Source organism: Metopolophium dirhodum, chromosome 9 (assembly GCF_019925205.1).
Source record: "Metopolophium dirhodum isolate CAU chromosome 9, ASM1992520v1, whole genome shotgun sequence".
Lineage (NCBI taxonomy): Eukaryota > Metazoa > Arthropoda > Insecta > Hemiptera > Aphididae > Metopolophium > Metopolophium dirhodum.
The window spans coordinates 15,183,346-15,201,737 of NC_083568.1; the positions used below are offsets into that span (position 1 = coordinate 15,183,346).

General features: G+C 29.0%; 2 protein-coding genes across 6 annotated transcripts; one reads left to right on the plus strand and one right to left on the minus strand.

Moving 5' to 3' along the window:
• The first annotated feature begins 543 nt into the window (after nucleotides 1-543).
• On the plus strand, nucleotides 544-7,626 carry LOC132952191 (apolipoprotein D-like). Of its 5 annotated transcripts, none has more exons than XM_061024388.1 (5): nucleotides 544-623; nucleotides 952-1,112; nucleotides 1,605-1,738; nucleotides 5,325-5,527; nucleotides 6,340-7,626. In XM_061024388.1, exons 2-5 carry the CDS (start codon nucleotides 1,005-1,007, stop codon nucleotides 6,477-6,479), a joined length of 585 nt encoding a protein of 194 aa, XP_060880371.1. In that variant the 5' UTR covers nucleotides 544-623; nucleotides 952-1,004; the 3' UTR covers nucleotides 6,480-7,626. The 5 variants fall into 5 exon arrangements, with proteins under 5 accessions (XP_060880371.1, XP_060880372.1, XP_060880369.1 ...); XM_061024389.1 differs by having other exon boundaries at nucleotides 605-623; nucleotides 960-1,112; XM_061024386.1 differs by lacking the exon at nucleotides 544-623 and adding an exon at nucleotides 638-821.
• An 86-nt stretch (nucleotides 7,627-7,712) lies between these two features.
• Nucleotides 7,713-14,581, minus strand: LOC132952190 (DNA ligase 1). The gene is given in 16 exon segments (XM_061024384.1): nucleotides 7,713-7,906; nucleotides 8,787-9,077; nucleotides 9,159-9,394; nucleotides 10,746-10,962; nucleotides 11,025-11,231; nucleotides 11,303-11,504; nucleotides 11,575-11,714; nucleotides 11,926-12,054; nucleotides 12,164-12,349; nucleotides 12,421-12,631; nucleotides 12,904-12,953; nucleotides 12,955-13,219; nucleotides 13,295-13,495; nucleotides 13,558-13,656; nucleotides 14,183-14,266; nucleotides 14,335-14,581. Coding segments are annotated over 16 exon segments (2,700 nt in total). The 5' UTR covers nucleotides 14,439-14,581; the 3' UTR covers nucleotides 7,713-7,828.
• Between the last annotated feature and the right edge of the window lie 3,811 nt (nucleotides 14,582-18,392).

Sequence of the window (18,392 nt, forward strand, 5' to 3'; positions counted from 1 at the left end):
AAGTCTACGACGATCTGTACGTTAATGTGCTTCGTCACAAAAATCTATCGATCGGACCACGCGGGTAATATCCATATATAGTATATTACCCATATACATATATAGTATATATAATATACACATATATATATATATAGGCATAATATTGAAACGGCTCTAAGTAGATATACTGACGATGATCCGGCGAAAGTGTTCATGCGTATAATACTACCTATACCCATATAATACAGATACTATTGTTTTCGGTCGGACGGTAGGAGTATGTGTGTGTGTGTGTGTGTGTGTGTGTGTGTGTATGCACGTCGTAAAAAATATGTGTGCCAGCGCCGGAGAGATCATATCGTATATATAATGTTCTGTACTTACGATTATTATCGTACATTAGTGACGCGCGTGTTTGGTAGGCCCCCTACACGTCTGCCGCAAGAACCCGTTCACCTAGTATAATAATATATAGGTATAATATTATTATTATAAATTACCGTTTACCGTGTATACCTACCTATATTATGATATTATTTCTGGCCGGTTGTGTCCTGCTGCAGTCTGCAGATACCCACCTCTATAATATAATATACCATCACTCGACCCGCGTGCGGCGCCGTCGGAAAGAATACTATACAGTAGGTACCTAATTCAGTCATTGGGTATTTTTCGATCGAGAGGGAGCCCGCCGTGGTCCACCTATACCTACCTACCTAAATGTGTATGTTTTTTTTACGCGCCCGTACGAGAAAACGCCGTGACTAATAATATATAGGTACACTGCACTGTATCGACAGCGGGCTCGTGGACCGATGACCTTATACATTTTGTATTGAGTAGGCACCTGACCGTTTATAATACTATTATACCAGCTATATAGACAGTGCTGTTGCGACTCGTGTCCCGCAAGACGCGTACTTACCTATTACTCATATAGTTCCCGCGATATATTATTATTTTATTAAGTTTTATAGGTCGGACGCGGCTCAACGGTGTCCGGAACGTACAGTTGAAACAAAATGTCTGTTTTTGTGATATTCTTGTTGTCGCTGAGCGTTTTCGTCAGCGGTCAAAGTTTGGGAAAATGTCCAAAAAAGGAGACTATGAAGACATTCGACCCGAAAGAGGTAGGTGGTGCAATACATATGTAGGAACCTACTTATAATAGAGCAGCTGACCATAATTGTAATTTTGTAATATTATATTAAAATTTTATATATACCAATAGTATAGATATTAGTTATAGACAGTATATTATACAATCGAGTCTAAACTTTCGATAACCCGAACCTCAATAACTCGAAAATTTCGAAAACTCGGATTTTTTTCTTATCCCTTGAAGTGTTTTTAAATTGTGTTAGAGTCTTAGAGGTATCTATATATAGCTCGAAAAATACATTAATCGAATTATTTTTATTTCCCTTGAGATTCGAGTTATCGAGACCTGTATTAGATAGGTACCTACCTATATGGTTGACGTTTGTATCTATATAAACAATTAAAGTGACACTAGTTTACCTTATTGTTATTTTCGGTAACTGCAGGTGAGGGGTACAGGTGCGTAGCTCAATTTTTTAAAAGTCCATTGGAGAAAAATATTTAATTTATATTTTTTACAGTTTGAAGGACAATGGTACGAAGTGGAGAAAACGTTCTACATGATGGAGATGACTGCTAGTTGTACTTCATTCAATTTTACTTTAAACCCTGATGGAACATCATACAAAGTACATATTGGAACGAAAAATAGAATGTAAGCGATATACTATAATATATACTATACAACTATATTGTCTATACTCTATAGATAAAGGTATACATATAGGTACTAATACCAATGTGAACCATTTAAATGTCTACACTCATAATAATATTTTTCTTCCGACATGAAATAAAAAATGTATCATGTCTTACCTATGTCATTCAAAAAAGTAATGCAACTTAAAAAAGGTGGGAAAGTGGGTGTCACTCTGATGTACAGTAGGTAACAAGTGGGTTACTGTAATGGGTGGTGTTAAATTTGAATTCAATGATATAATACCATTGTATAAGAAAAACGATTCTGAGCGAAGCCGGTCAGTCAGCCTATGATATTAGGTACCAAGTATAGTAGATGATATTATTGTAAATAAAGTAATTTATATATAACCTATTTACGTGGAGCCTTGTTTTCAATTTTCAATCCTTAGCTATAAGAGTTGAACATATTATAAATTTTTAACTACAAAATAATTATTAAATTATAAGTTTGATAAATTTTGTCAAAATTTGAACTTTCAATGTTTATAAAAAAAAAATTGTACCTATATATTTTTAATATTTTTCAACTGCTACTGGAACGATATATCAGGAGCCTCGTATTAAATTTTACACTTTTTGGCCCAATAAATAAAACTTTATTGATATTCATAGAAAAAAATTAAAAAATTAAAATATGAAATTGTCCGTAAACAGCTCAAAACAAGTCAAATTATTTTCAAAATTTTATCCTGTATAGAAAATGCTAATACAAACATTCAGTTCAAGTATCTACAGTCATTAGTTTTTTAATTATAACAAAATAAGGAAATCGTTACATGAGAAATCGAGTGAATATCAAATGTTGTAAAAATATGAATTTCAAACGCTCATAAAAATTTAATTTGACTTTCTTGTAGACATTTTTAAATCTTAGATGTACTTTTACTGTCCTAAAAGGTGATGACAGACACAAAAAATAATAAAAAAAAATAAAAACACATCATTGTAAAATCAATATATTCATCGTTCCACTCAAAATCTAAAAAAAAATTTTGTTTTGAAATAAGTAATAATTTGTCAAATTATATAAAATGAATATTTTCAAAAAAGTCTAAAACTTTCGAAATAATGCCAATTACTCAAATCCCAAAAGTGTTGGGAAATATACTAATATGTATGCATATATAATATATATACCTACTAACCTCTATTTACCAAATGGCAAATATCTAAATTTACTATTAACTTTTTAAATACCTATACATAGGTAACATCACTAACACATAAACTAAAATAGGTATCTAGTAATTTAATTACATATTTCATATTTTCATCTACATAGTATAAAGATAGAGCTTAATAGAGCTTAATATAAATATACATACTATATATACTATATAGCATATAGACTCATAGATATCTTAATATGTTTATATACTATGTCAATACGTAACACTAATACTATATAGACTATTGGTATCTATATAACAATATTATTAAGTGAATTCCATATAGCGTATAGTCGGTAGGTACGCACTACGCGTTCCAACGCGTACTGTCGTACTGACTTGAGTTTTACTCCGACAATAATTTTGAAAACATATTTTAAATTATGAAGTCTATTTTGAATTATCCAAGTCGAGAATTATAAAAAAAAAAACAATGTACAAACTGTAGTTGAAATTTCTACAAATACGAGATTTTTTCTAAATTTCAAGTGGGATTTTTCTTTTTAAGAATAATAAATTTAACTTGTGACTCGAAGAATCCAATAAGTTCACTTAACAAAAAAATGAAATTTGTTTTCTAAATTATTATCGGAGTGAAACTCAAGTCAGTATAGGTACGTTGGAATGCGTATAGGTATTATGTTACATATATATATTGTTACGCCTATATATTATATAGATGTATTTTTCTTCAAAAAACGGTAAAGATGAATCCTGTTCTGATTACTATTTTCTATTTATATTAAGTGTTATAATGAAAATTGGAAAGTAGCTAGTAGGTAGGTATAATAATGTATAATATAATATATATATATATATATATATATATTATGCCATATGAGATTTCGTAGTTTTGTTTTAATTTCTATACATTCTTTTGTCCTTGAATACAAAATAGGTATGTAGAGTGTTATATTTGTGTGATACAATATTTCGAATAAAATAACATGATACCTATATTAGCTGTTTTTCGAAAGCAAACACCCATATATTGGGTTATCAAACACTCGTTATGACTTACGATAGACTATATTATTATAGACCACGGGTGGCTAGCGATAAAAGTCGCAAGCCACACAATATAGGTACCTATAATGAAAAATATTACGAAGAGCAGGAATGAGGAAAAATGTTAAGAGGCGATCGTCGGTTTGGTCACCCCTGCTATAGACTATATAGAACGTTCATGTACATGTCGGCTGTCTTGAGAGTTGAGCTTGAGAACCGTAATCCGTTTTACAATAAGTTAATTATACACAATATGATAGTATTGTCATGTATGACACACACTGACCGGACTGACGTCTGACATACCTCCTATCGGATTCCAAACTGTTTGAAATAAAAATTCTGTAAGAGCAAAAATAACTACGACGTGTAAGATGTCCATTTTGTTAGTATTTAAGAATTATTATTTTCATTTAAAAACCAACAATAACTATCGGTATGAATAAATAAATTATCTAATAAATTACAATTTTAGAATTTGAGCGTAGCGCGATGAATGTATTGGTTGTACAATGTTTTTTTTGTGTTACATCATCTTTTGAAGCATAAAAATACTTAGATTTATTAACTAGAAACTATTATATTCTGATATTCATCTAGGTAGTAATTTGGGTGGTCAAAAGTAAAAAATTCCCAGTACTTTTCTTAATAATTGGGAAAACCCAAAAAAAGATGGACAGGAGTTGTAGTTACCATCACTGTAATTATTATGAATGTGTTAAATTTGATTTAAATTATGTAAAATCATTATATGCAAAAATTTTTCTGAGCGAAGACAGTATGTCAGCCTATATTAGGTATGTACTATACAACTATATATATTATATAAGTATATTTTCTTATATTATTGCCATTAAAGTAATTTATTATTAACTACCTATTAGTAAAATGGTTGAATTAATTTTACCGAAAATATACATACATTAACTATAATATTGTAGCCCACGGGCTATGACTCATGAGTTATAAGTTGTAACTATAAATTATAACCATTTATATTAATGCAATGATTCCACGATGATAATATTATTATTTATTGTGACTAAATATAAGCATATTATAAATTTATAAAGGTAACGAATGACCAATGTACGTAAAAATAAAATATGACCTATTTATAAGTGGCTATAACTTATGAGCTATTTACTATTTACATATTATGCTTATAAATTAATTTGCTGTATGTTCCTAAATTCATCAGATTTTAATAACAAAAAAAGCGTTTCCTTAATAAATTATTTTAATTAATAATCCACTGAACAATACGCTAGATTACTTGATGAATTTAGGAACACGCGGTTGATACATCACGTACGCATGTATAAGTTATATTAATACAATTATTATTATTTTTACTGTCAGAACGGGAAACCCGAATATATTTTCCGGAATGGCGACCCTTGTATCGAAAAGCAAATCCGTACTCAACTACCAGGCCGAAAGTCGACTACCCGGGTTGTTTTCGCGTATGATACCTACCACTGGTCTGTATCACATCATGTACACGGATTACCACAACTATACGATTCTGTGGTCGTGTACAAGTTTTGGTCTTTTCCACACAGGTAAAGTAAATTTAATATATTAGGTATCCTATATTCCTATGATCGCCATAGGCCATAGTCAATAAAATACCTATTCTTAATTATCTATGATTATCGGTGCGTACGAGTTGATTCCTATATAGGTAGGTAGGTACCTGTTTACGTTAATCAAGACTAGTGAATTGGTAAAGGGACAATTAAAAAGTATTTATGAGGGAAATGATGCACAAGTATAACTATTAGTCCACAGCGATTAACGGCAGAACCTCATTGGCAGATACCAATTTTTAGAAGCGAAATGTAACAAATTTTTACCTTCCCCTCAATACCCCACTTGTATATGAAAAAAAAAACAACTATGACGATTATTGACAACATTTCATAACTAAATTAAAAAAGTTTAGACTACTTTTAAATTTGTGTCATAGATATTATATAATGAATTAAAATATATGACGGTTGACCAAATTTAATAGGTAGATAAATAAAAAAAAAATGTTGGGAGACTTGTCACTTGTCAGCCTGTGGTTCCTCCTAGGGTAACGACATAACGTTAACAGGCTAAAGTTTGGGAATCAATTCATAAGTCACTCAACTTAACACGGAAATCAATTAGCCTAAAGGTATACAAAGTAAGTCTCCGGAATCAACTCACTCACACCAATCGCATATACAGAGGAGAGTTACGATGTACCTCCTGTGTTTATATGACAATATTACCCACTTATAGAATATACTATATATTAATAATGAACAGTTTGTTATGAGCACTGTGTGCATAAACACTCATGGTTTTAGGAAAATCATAATCTAAATATTATAACTGTTTGCAGATATTATTTGGGTTTTGGGAAGAGAACGAGATCTCACGGCGACATCCAGGGCTGAACTTTACAACTTATTATACGAATTGGACATTAATCCCGATCGACTAATATTAGCTAAACACGAGAAATGTGAAGAATTTTTTTGATTTTAATTTAAATGAAACGCAGAAGTTTTCAATTGTAATAAATGTGCTAGTCAATACAGTAAGCCGAATTTGAATAATTCGTACCTATGTTAGATATAGGTACATACTACAACTACATTATACATCGTAATATTATATATGTATATTTGCAAATGGACACTAATGTTGACAAATAATATAATAATGTGTAGTATGCACAACGAGAAAAAATTCACTTATTTATAATAGGTAGGTACTAGGTTTACAAGAAAAGAAAATGTTATTTTTTTAAACTTTACACTAATTATTTCCATATACCCTTAGTTTTTGAGATGTGCGATATTCTTTATTCACATTGTATTTTCAGTATTTTTCATTTTGAATATTATTCAATAATTAGAAGTGAGTAATGACAAATCTACATGTTAAACATGTGTATGAACAAAAATACATTGTTTTTGTAAGATATGTATGGTACTTATACTATGTAGAAATAATGCTTAAGATTGCTTTTGATTGATTAATAAATATGTTAAATATCCCTCAATTAGCAATTATAGAATAGTTTTTTTTAAATGGGTATCCACAATGGGTAAGAGTGTAAGACTATACAAATAAGTATAATTAATAAAAATAAAAATCGCTTAGTTGTTTTTCTTACATAAAATATTGATGACATTACCTGAAAGTGACTGTGTGTCCAAATTTTTTTTTTTATGTGACCTAATCACATAATTAAATAATACTATATAAAGTATGTAAATTATTATAATTAGATATCCAGTTTTTTTTTTATATATATTTAATTGAATTATCACATTTTTTACTTGGAGAATACAGAACAAAATTAAATTATTTTAAAAATGTATTACATAATGATTATATCTATGTACTATTCACTATAGAAAATTTTAGTGTAATTAGAAGAAAAATAATCAGGTTTTTCTCTGTACTAATATATATGGGTCACTTTCACTGCATACATCTTATTACAGTGTTATAAAAAAACTTTTAAGAAAAATAATGACTATTGCAGTACTTATTATTTACTATATAATATAATTTTCAAATTAATTAGACCTATTAAAACATAAAATCCAGCTACTATTATTAATTATTATAGATTATAAAACTAAAAAAAATTGAGATTATTGATAGACATATTGCGTGTTATCATGTGTATAGTTGCAACCACGGACTACTACACAGTGTAGTAGTCCGTGGTTGCAACACAATATAATAAAAAATACTATATTAATTTTAAAAAATAATCATGTTTTATTTTTATTATTTATATTTACAGTGTTATAATAAAACGTGTTGAAAAAACTATACTAAAAATTGAATGTAAATAGATTGAAGTATCTAAACTAGTAAAAGTCTTCTCTATTTGTATTTGTACTTCCTTGGTTTATAATTTGCACCTGGCTATAATATAACTCAGCAATCTGAAAATATAATTATGCAATAATATTAAAACAAATGTAGTAAAGTTCTCAAGAGTTTTTATAATGTAAAATGTTATCTATGAAAAAAGTTATGTCTTATGAGAAACTAGTTACATAAAATGTTATTGTATTATATTTCAAAATATTTATAAGCATCTACTGTGTTAGTGAGTTAATTTATATTTTAATTACAATGTGAAGTAGGTCAAACTGTCTAATAAACATAATGAAAGATGAAACTTATAATTAGGTATTGCTATTTTATTTTCATCATTTGGTTATTAGTAAGAATGTAAAATTATAATTTTTTTTTTTAAAGTTTTGTGTTTTCTAAATTGAAAACAGAATTTGTTTAATGTTTTTGACAACATTTCAATACTCAACAGGGAACAAAATAATATAATCTACAATTCTAGAAACATTTTTAGGTTAGGTTATCTGCTCAGTTTATTATTAAATGATAGGAATAATCTGATATCATAATTAAATCATAAGCTATATGGAGCTCCAATATATGGAGAAAATTAGAAGTACCTGGCTGTGCTGAACATGTTGTCCTACATTTGAACATGTTAGACAGACAAACTAAGTTGTGATTTTATCATAGTCTTTCTAGCTTACAAGCGAATAAACAACATCACTGTACCAAACCGTATCACCCACGCTTATATTCCATCTATTAGCATAAGCTATAAGGTCTATGAATTAAATAAATGGACATTTTTATTGTACACCAGTCTCAGAATTTAGAGGTTAATTGCCAATTGGTGTATTTATGAGACTAAATATAGTAACTTAGATGATAAGTTATTGTAATGTTTGTAATTTTTATTTTATATTGCAAACTGAACGTTTAATATAATATTTAGGTTTTAAGTACCTGTTGAGCGGAAGTAGATTGTTCAATTGACTTATCTTCTCGTATTCGTAGAAACCTTGGAAACCTTAACGAAATTCCTTTTTCAGGATCTACAATACCTAATGCTGCTCTGTGTACCGGGGATAATGACAAATCTGCACATTTTATTTCCCATACCTGGGCTGTCTCAAACCAATGATCTGGCTCATGGCTTTGATCAAAGCGGTAATAACTTTTGGGCCCATCAATAATATGTTGTTGGAAAAACTCTGTATGTGTTTGCAAGTCCTCATCACTAAATCCTGTTCCAATCTAGAAAAAAAATATTTTAATAATTCAAATAGGAATCTTTATGGTGTTCATTCATAATAATATTTGTAAACATTTAATTACTTTGCATATACTCTGATACTCTTCACTATCTGGATCATAACAAGCTAATAGGAAACCGCCATAAGTGCCGGTACGTTTTCCACGACCTAAATAACCTCCCAAAACTACTACATCTATAGTATCGCCAACACCATCCAAATAATCTTTTTTTAATTTTAACCAATTACGTGAACGCTTGGCTATTTCATAAGTAGCTTCTTCTTCTAATGTCTTAACCATTAATCCTTCACAATTTCCTAGACATTTACAAATAAATAAATACATTTTGTAAATATATACAGGTTGTTAGTAGAATAATTAGTAATAATAAGTAATAATAAAAGAAGAAATTCATTATAATTTGTTTTATTTTAAGGACAACAATAAGTATATATTATATAAACTAATACTTAGTTACATACATATAATAAAGCTATGAAAGTGTCTTAACATTTATTTAATAAATTATTTTAACTTAAATTATAATGTTCTCTAGTGTCATCATTTTGGGGGCACAAAGTGGGCATTTATCCTCGTCTGATTTTAAAGAAGCCTGATGGGTTTGGTGCCTAGTTGATTGCCTAGTTTAACCGTATTGGTGATATAAAGTATGACTTTTACATAATATTTTAAAGAAATATTATATTATGTAGAAACTGGAAAATTATTGTCTCAATGATAAATTGGTTATTAATTGAGTAATAATTAATAGCTGAAGTATATAATTATATAGACGCAAGAGGAAGTGTAAGTAAGTTGGGTGTGTTTTGTGAAAGAAAAAGATCATACTGTATATTGTATGCACAACAATAATATCATAATCCTCTAGTTTATCATTGATTTCAGTTAACTTGTGGCAGTAATGTTCTAGTCTCTATTTCTCTATAGCGTTAACTTTAGTTTAGTGTATTAGAATTTAATTTTTGATTTATTTTTAAATATAATCAAATATCACGAAAAATGGGTAGTGCTCCCAAAGACAGACATTCAAAACAAATGTAATTACTAAAGCAAACCATTTAAAATATGTTTAAAAGAATTGACAAAACTCGAACCAGTAAACAAGCAATTAAAAATAACATATAATCATAACTTTATAATATTATTTTGTAAATTATTTCTTCTTTTAAATTAGTTAACACTCATCTACACCCAACAATGGAAAATTAATGGCTGAGTGACTAGCTAGGAATTGCACTTTAAAGTGGTATTTTAGGTACTTAAAATAGATTTAGGTGAAGCAGTGGATATATTTTCAAAATTGAAAAGATATGCACTAATAGCTTAAAAATATTTTTGTTTTATTAATTTAAATGTTTATAAGTTTACAGATTTTTAATTTGTTATAATTTTTTAAACATATTTGTTTCCTTATATCTTTAGTTTATAATTACATTGTTACTTAATAAAAAAATGTTTAATGTAAATATTAGACTAAAAGATATCCAAATTATAAAATATGTAAGATGGCAATGGTTATTTAATGAAAATGGGAGTATAAATATGCTTTTGAGCAGTTTTTTTTAAGTTATCTATTTGAGTAGGTTAGCTACATCTATTAAAAACTAAATGACACCACTGATTTTCTATCAATTATTAAATGTGTACCTTTTATAGATTCTTCTAGAAAATCTTGAACTTCTTCCATTTTGGTTGTATCTAATGATGTGGCTAACAAGAATTGTTCTTCGACTTCAATAAAGTTTTCTCTTAATAATTGACGACGTTCACAGAAGGGTCTTTTAACTAAAGATTCTCCATTGAGGTAGAGTAAATCAAACATATATACACATACTTGAACTTTAATATCCGCTTCATTGGCATTCTAAATTATTCACAATATCAAATATTTTAATATATTTTACCATACTACTTAAAACAATTTACCTTTCGTTTACGAGTACTTAATATTTGGAATGGCATTATTTTTTTAGTTTCTCTATCCCATGCAACAGCTTCTGAATCCATCACAAAAGATTTAACATTAGGACCTTTCACGGAATCCAAACGATTAATAATGTCTGGATATTTACTAGTATTATTTTCTTGATTACGACTGTAAATACAAATATTTCCGTCTTCTGTCAAATGAATCTATAAATAATAAAAAAAAAACTATAACCGTTTAATTTTAAAATGACAAAAAAAAAGTAAAAATATTATACCTGAGCTCTTTCTCCATCATACTTCCATTCACATGTAAACTTCAATCCATCAAATCTACTAAGAACTTCATGTACACCTTTAGTTGGATGTGCTAACATTGGTTTTAAGGGTATCCCAGGAGTTAACTTACAATTTTCAGGTAAGGCGCTTACACCCACCTCTAAGATAATAGGTATTATTATATCTAGATTTGGACTTTCACTAAAAATACATAGTAAGAATTTTTTAATCAAAAATAAATATGTACATAAGATATTATTTGTTTTATTACCAATAGGTTGTTTTTATGATTAAAGTATTCCCATCATATGTTTTTTTGAATTTTTCTTCAGACATTTTTTTGGCCGCATTAAGTATTTCAGGTGGAAAATCTTGAGGCGGTGGCGTCATTGTACAAGCTAAACCAAGAGCCTAGAAAAATCATGTGATACATTTTTAATCTTACAAATACATTTTATAGGCAGGTACTTTAACTTTTATTTAAATACCAAAAGTAATTAGCAATTGCTAATCAACTATTATAGTGGCTTATATATTATTAACTATAATAATAAATTAGGATGCTGATTAGTTCATGTTAAAAAGACCACACAAATTATTTTGTAATAACAAGATTATTCACCTGTAGAACTGATTGTTCAGCAAGTCCTATCCTTAATTTCCCAGCTAATGATCGCATCAAAAATCTTGCTTCAGAATCTTGGCATGCAATGAACATTGATTGGATTTTATCAAGTTTTTTAACAGTAACCTAAAATATTCAAAATGTATTCTTTAAGAATAAAAATAATAATATGGTTGATATTTATAATATTAATATTAACTAATAAGAGAACATATTAATAACTTAATATACATACAGCATGACCAGTCATTTCTGAGATGTCCTTTAATTTATCAAATACACTTTTCACAGTTAGCCGGGCAGGTTTAAACATTGTTTTTTGATTACTTTTACTTTTTTCTGCAACAATTCCTAAATCACCGGTTTTTTTAACATCAGATTTTACCTGAGCCATACTTCTTCCTGTTGTTTGGACTATAGCCTAAAAATCAACGTAAAATATTTCATGTAGTAATAAATAATTATTGCATGCTATACAAATAATACAAGTACCTTTAAAAGTGTAGTCTCGGCAATGCCTAATTCCAAACCAATATAATCGGGACAAACTTTATTTAAACACAAGTATACGCTTGGTAATAAATCTTTAGGACTAACCACAATCACTGAGCGGAAATAATTTGAAAGTATTTCAATAATTTTCAATCTAGCACTAACCTCTTCAATGCACAATAAAGTTTTGGTTAGCGCACTATATGGAGTCCTATTGAAATTACATTTTTAATTTTAGTAAATATATAATAAATCATTTTATTTCAGTTAGATATATTAAAAATGAAATGACTAATATTAATTAAGTGATCCAAAATATAAAAACAAATGATTATTTAATTTTTGTTTTAAGAAACAAATTATTTAGTTATTTTAGAAATAAAATTATAATCTAGAAAAGATTTAAAATTAAATTTTATATTATCTTTTTTTACAATGAAAATACTAACAATTTTAACTTCTAATATTATTAACTTTACTCACGGTTGGTTATGATTCCAAAATGCATCTCTTATAGGATGGTAGTTTTTTTTTTGTTGGATCATATTCACTTTCAGAAATTGTTTTATGATTTGAAGATTCATCAGCATCTTTTGTAGGAGACTGTTCTTCACTCGATTTGTCTGATTTTTCCAATGATTCTATCTTACTTGGCTTTTTTGATTTTTTTTTCAATTTGTTCTTTTTGTCAGTAATTAGTTTGTTGGTGACTTTTTTATCAGTATCAGAATTATCAGACTCGATATGGGTTGGCTCAAATTGTATGCTTGGTAGTGTACCTTCTTCACATTTTGTTTTACTAAATTTAAATTGAATGACTAAGAAGTTAACCATATTTCAATTAATTTAACTTGAAATATTAATTAATACTTACATTTGGGTTTGGTCTTGAAGAGCATCTTTTATGGGATGGTCATTTATTTTTGTTGTTTCAATATCAATTTCAGATATTTCATTATCCTGTATTAGAGATTTATCTGTATCTTTTAAAGGAGACTTTTCTTCAATGGATTCTTCTAATTTCTCATCGTTTGGTTTATTTGATATTGTATTATTTATTGCACATTTTTTTTTACTAAATTGAATATTTAGGAGGTATTAATAACAAACAATGTTGTCACAAAAAATATAATTTACCTGTCAGATGTTTCTTCATCACTATCACTAAATAATATAGCATGTTTTTTTCTTTTTCCATAAGTCTTTATTGGACTGGTGTGGACAACTTCTAGATCTCTATCAAATTTAATTATACATTAATAATTTAGGAAATTTCAAATAAAATCTTATTTAATTGGTATTGTGTTAACATGTTAAATGTTTCAATCTTAATTTAGGAAGTAATATAGAACTCTTCTTTTAGAAAGTAATTTATAATAATATTATGATTGCCAGAATATATTATAAAAATTATTTTAATTACAACTTTAGATTAAATCAGTCATATTAAAAAAGAATAATAATAAATAGATTATCTATCAAATATCTATTTTATAACAATAACCAGGGAACGGAATGGCATTTTGGCAAAATGGCAGCAGTTTTTAACCATTGCCAATTCAAACTCTGTAACAGCTGTCCTAACTTAGAAATGGGAAACCACTGAACCAACTTTTCTCTAGCAGCCTAGCAAAACAAGTATACAAGAGTATAATTTTTAAAAAAATAGACTTTTACCAGATCAATTTGATGAATGATTATAGTTATAATACTGTCGAAATATATCAAAATGTATTAACATTGCAAATATGTATTGACTTACTCTGGAGATGTCGAAGACTTACTAACTGATAAAACTGGTGGATCTTTTTCCTTTTTAGTTCCATTTTTGGGGCCAAAATAAGACCTGTATAAAACATTCAGCAATAAATTTTCATTTTTATATAACTAACAAAAAAGCCAAAAAACACTCACATTAAAGTCCTTTGCGTCATTTTTTTGTTTTTCAGTAACAAATTGTGTTTAGAATAAAAGTTATTCAATAACGTTGAAGAAAACCGCCAAAATACTGTTTGCATCCTGTCTTTTGGTTAAAATGTTATCAGTTATCATGTAATGTTGTTACTTCTTGCTTCTTATCACATATCATCTGACCCGTCACGTCAAAATTCGAATTCGAAACTTATGTATATTTGTCTTGGCAACACTGAACTATAGGCTATTATAATTTATAATTCAACATTCACAGGAAAGAATTTTTCAATTTTCAGATCCGTATAAAAAATTGCCCATAGGAGAAGCGGTTAGAAGCGGACAATGTGCTGCAGCAAATCAGCTAGGCAATCCACCTGCGGTTGATACCCGACGTCTAGCGGCTTTAAGTGAAGAGAAAAAATAGTATTTCCCAAAAACCCAATCACACAACATTCGAAATAATTTACGAAAAATATAACAAATATAATAAGTATTTATTGTATGGTATAATATAATAATGACAATTTAGAGAAAACAATATGTGTTAAATTCCTAATAATTTAAATAACATATAGGTATATAATATAATATAATATACAGCCATATAATGTAATATTAACCAATAAATATTAACATGTATATTATAACATTACGTATATGAAAAAAAACGTGAAAATAAAATCAAAAAAAAAAAAAATGCACAAAAAGTCACGGGCGTTCGTGTTATATTATCATAGACTATAGAGCACAATCAGTCGCCGCCCGAACAGCGCTACTGCAGACGGAGTCTTACTCGGTCCTACGCCTAACTACCTACATTTAGAGCACCTACGCCTAACCTACCGAACTACAGTTTATGATGCTAATGGCGGACAAAACTTCAACACTTCCGCTATGTCCTAGCTGGTGCGTGCACGCAATGCGAGTAGACGGTGCGATATTTGACCGCATCGCACTGAATTCTAGTTCCCGCAAGCATGGCAAAATTGACGCATTCAAATACGCGAGAAAACGCATACGATTTGTACTTAGTTACAACTACAATATCGTGCTGAGAAGACGTATAGTGTCAAGTTAATTAATATTCAGATTTCTGTTTGTGAATATAACTGTAGGTAATTTACTATTATGTCGTTAATTCAAGATGTGTTTAAGCTATGTGTCTACGGAGCGACGTAAACCGATATATTCGATATAAATCGATGTAATAATCGTTTATAATTCGATGTATCTACACACTGATTAAACTTTAATTGTAGTTTATTCAATGATCTGACCGTTATTATTATTACATTATTAAAATGTATGTTTGAATAATACATTTATTTAAATCAAACCACACAATTGTGTTTGCGTTAAGCAATATACCTACGTTATTAAGGACCATACAATATGTCTACAATAATATAATGCAATATTTATTGAATCAAAGACAAAACAACAAAATTGTGCGCTTGTGAGTTGGAACCAAGACCGACTGACATTTCATGAACGCGAATTTTAAAGTGTACAAACCGAATTTGCGTACAAACCGCATATCCCACGGGTTTCAAAAGAAATAAACTTAACAAAATAAATAGAGCACAAACGGCAATTGAAAAGACGAAACGAATCGAGAAAAACGAAAAAAGCAATAATAAAGACCGATTGCGATGACTATGGACAGACACATCAGCGGCTTTTAAAGTTTTAAAACAAAAACGAAGTAGGCAAAAATGTCAAAAATGCAAAAAAAACGGCGTAAAAAGCGTAAAGTTTTTCGAAAAACGTTTGAACATTTGAAAACCAACCGACCGCCGCCGCGGTGAAGGTACGCGATTGGACGCGCTAAGGAATCTACGGGAAAGGATCGTAGTGGGGGGGGGGGGGGACAGTAGAAACGGAGCGGTGTTTAATTTTTTACGCCACGGTTTCACCACAGATTATATGAAAATTATTTTCATATAATCTGTGGTTTCACTATAGCCGGCGTTTTCCGATCCACGGTTCCACTATAGACACCTGTTCTCGAAGTCAGCTGTTCTTATAGTATAGGAAGTCAAGGAAGTCACATTTTTTTTACCAATCCTTATTCACTTAAAAATATAAAACAAACATACAAAAAAAAATAAAAATAATAATATTTATTTTCTCACTACTTAAGTTTTATTTTTCACAATAATAATATACTATTTGTATACTATAGTTCAGTACATACACTGTAAAATTGTGTATAATAATCGTACCAGTGTACCGACATAAACTGTTTCATTAAAAACAAATAACGCAGGCATTAGGCATACAGCTAATAATATTTACCATATTTATCATAGACCATTTAAAATAATAAATTATATACTTTAAATAAAAATTAAATAACTAAGACCTCCTTTAGCTCCCCCCCCCCCAGTTGCGCTTATGAATCCATGTAACTCCTATCAAAAAACTTTGCAACACTATTCACTACAATAATATACCTACTACATTATTACTGCATAATTATACATGAACACATAGTATACCCAAGGTCCCCACAAGGAGGAGAGGGTTGGACCTGGTCACCTGGAGTACAAAGACCTGTTGAAATTAATTTATAATTTTGGAAATTTTGTTAGGTATATGTATACCTACTAATTTTATATTAAATTATATTTTATGATACATATTATACAGGATGATTCACTAAGACTAAGCATGTTCACTTCTTTTGTTCTTCAATGGTGTAGTTATTCAAAATCTGATTTTTAAAATTTTTAAATATACCTACTTACGTTTGACCGTAATTTTACATCCTTGACATTTTTTTGTATTATTTAAGGAGTGTCCAATAGAGATACAAACTTCTGTTTTTCAAATGAGAAGACCCCTATCAACTATAAATTGTACAGTAGAATGAGTAGATATAAATCAAAATTTGTATGATTAGTTTTTGAGTTATTTAACTTTGTGTTCTAAGGATAAAAGGTCTTAGGTCAATGATAATGGGTTCATAAGATATGGGGGCTATGGTGGTTTCACAATTCTATTCATAGTTATTAATCAATCAATATTATTAATTTGTAAAAATGGCTCAATAAAATAAATACTAAATCCAATTTTATGTCTTTTTTTGTAATTATGTAAAACCATTTTTGTGGACTATTATCCTTAATACAAACATTTTAATTAGTAACAAACTACTCATTAGAAGTTTGAATTACGTACATTAACATTTTCAAAATTTAATCCACTAAATAATTTACAGACAAATGGGGTGTTCTCATTTGAAAAACAGAATTTTGTATCGCTACAGGACACTCCTTAGGGCCCGTATTACAATAGTTGATCTAAGGTTAAGCGGTTAAGGTTAAGGTTAAATCAGTGAATTAAGCCTAATCGACTATTGTAATACGGGCCCTAAGTAGTATAAAAATATTCAAGAATTTGAAAAAATTCACTATACAAAAGGAAAAAAATGGTGGGAGCATGTTTGATGAATCACCTTGTACACCGGGAGATACATCAAACGTAAGACACTTGTTATTTCAAAATGCATCAATGTTTTTGAAAATATTTTTATCCTTTTAATTTTTCAAGTTTTTACTTTTTTGAATGACATTGTTAATATTTTTTGAAATAATTAGGTAAAAAAATAGATTGGTGTACACTTGGTGTATTATAATGCTAAGTCATTTTGATATTTTAAGTTGAGGGTTAACCATTGATTACTAAGAAATTATCGTGTATGGGACACCCGTTTTGCTTGTAAATTGTAATGAGTTGTATTTTATTATTGGAAGTTTTGTCAGGGCATGCAAAAACGTTTTGTACAAGAGGCTCAATATTTGATGTGAGGGGCTGGACATAAGTGAACTTATGTTTAGAAACCTAAGAATAGGTCGGCACTTTATGTTCTATTTCTATTTTACGAAATTATTTAATTTTTTTGTTCGGGCACTAGAAAAATACAACACAATTAGTGCGAAAATCGATTTGAATATATAATCAAAAAGCGCGCGTCTCGCCACAGTGTCACCACCTATTTGTGGAACCATAACCACGACCATGGTCATCAATTGCAGCTGATCCGGTACTTGGGT

Excerpts from the sequence above, each read along its gene's own strand:
- LOC132952191 (XM_061024388.1), top strand. The coding sequence starts at position 1,005 with ATGTCTGTTTTTGTGATATTCTTGTTGTCGCTGAGCGTTTTCGTCAGC. Across the intron at positions 1,113-1,604 it reads AGACATTCGACCCGAAAGAG|TTTGAAGGACAATGGTACGA; the intron begins GTAGGTGGTGCA and ends TATTTTTTACAG. Across the intron at positions 1,739-5,324 it reads ATTGGAACGAAAAATAGAAT|AACGGGAAACCCGAATATAT; the intron begins GTAAGCGATATA and ends TTTTACTGTCAG.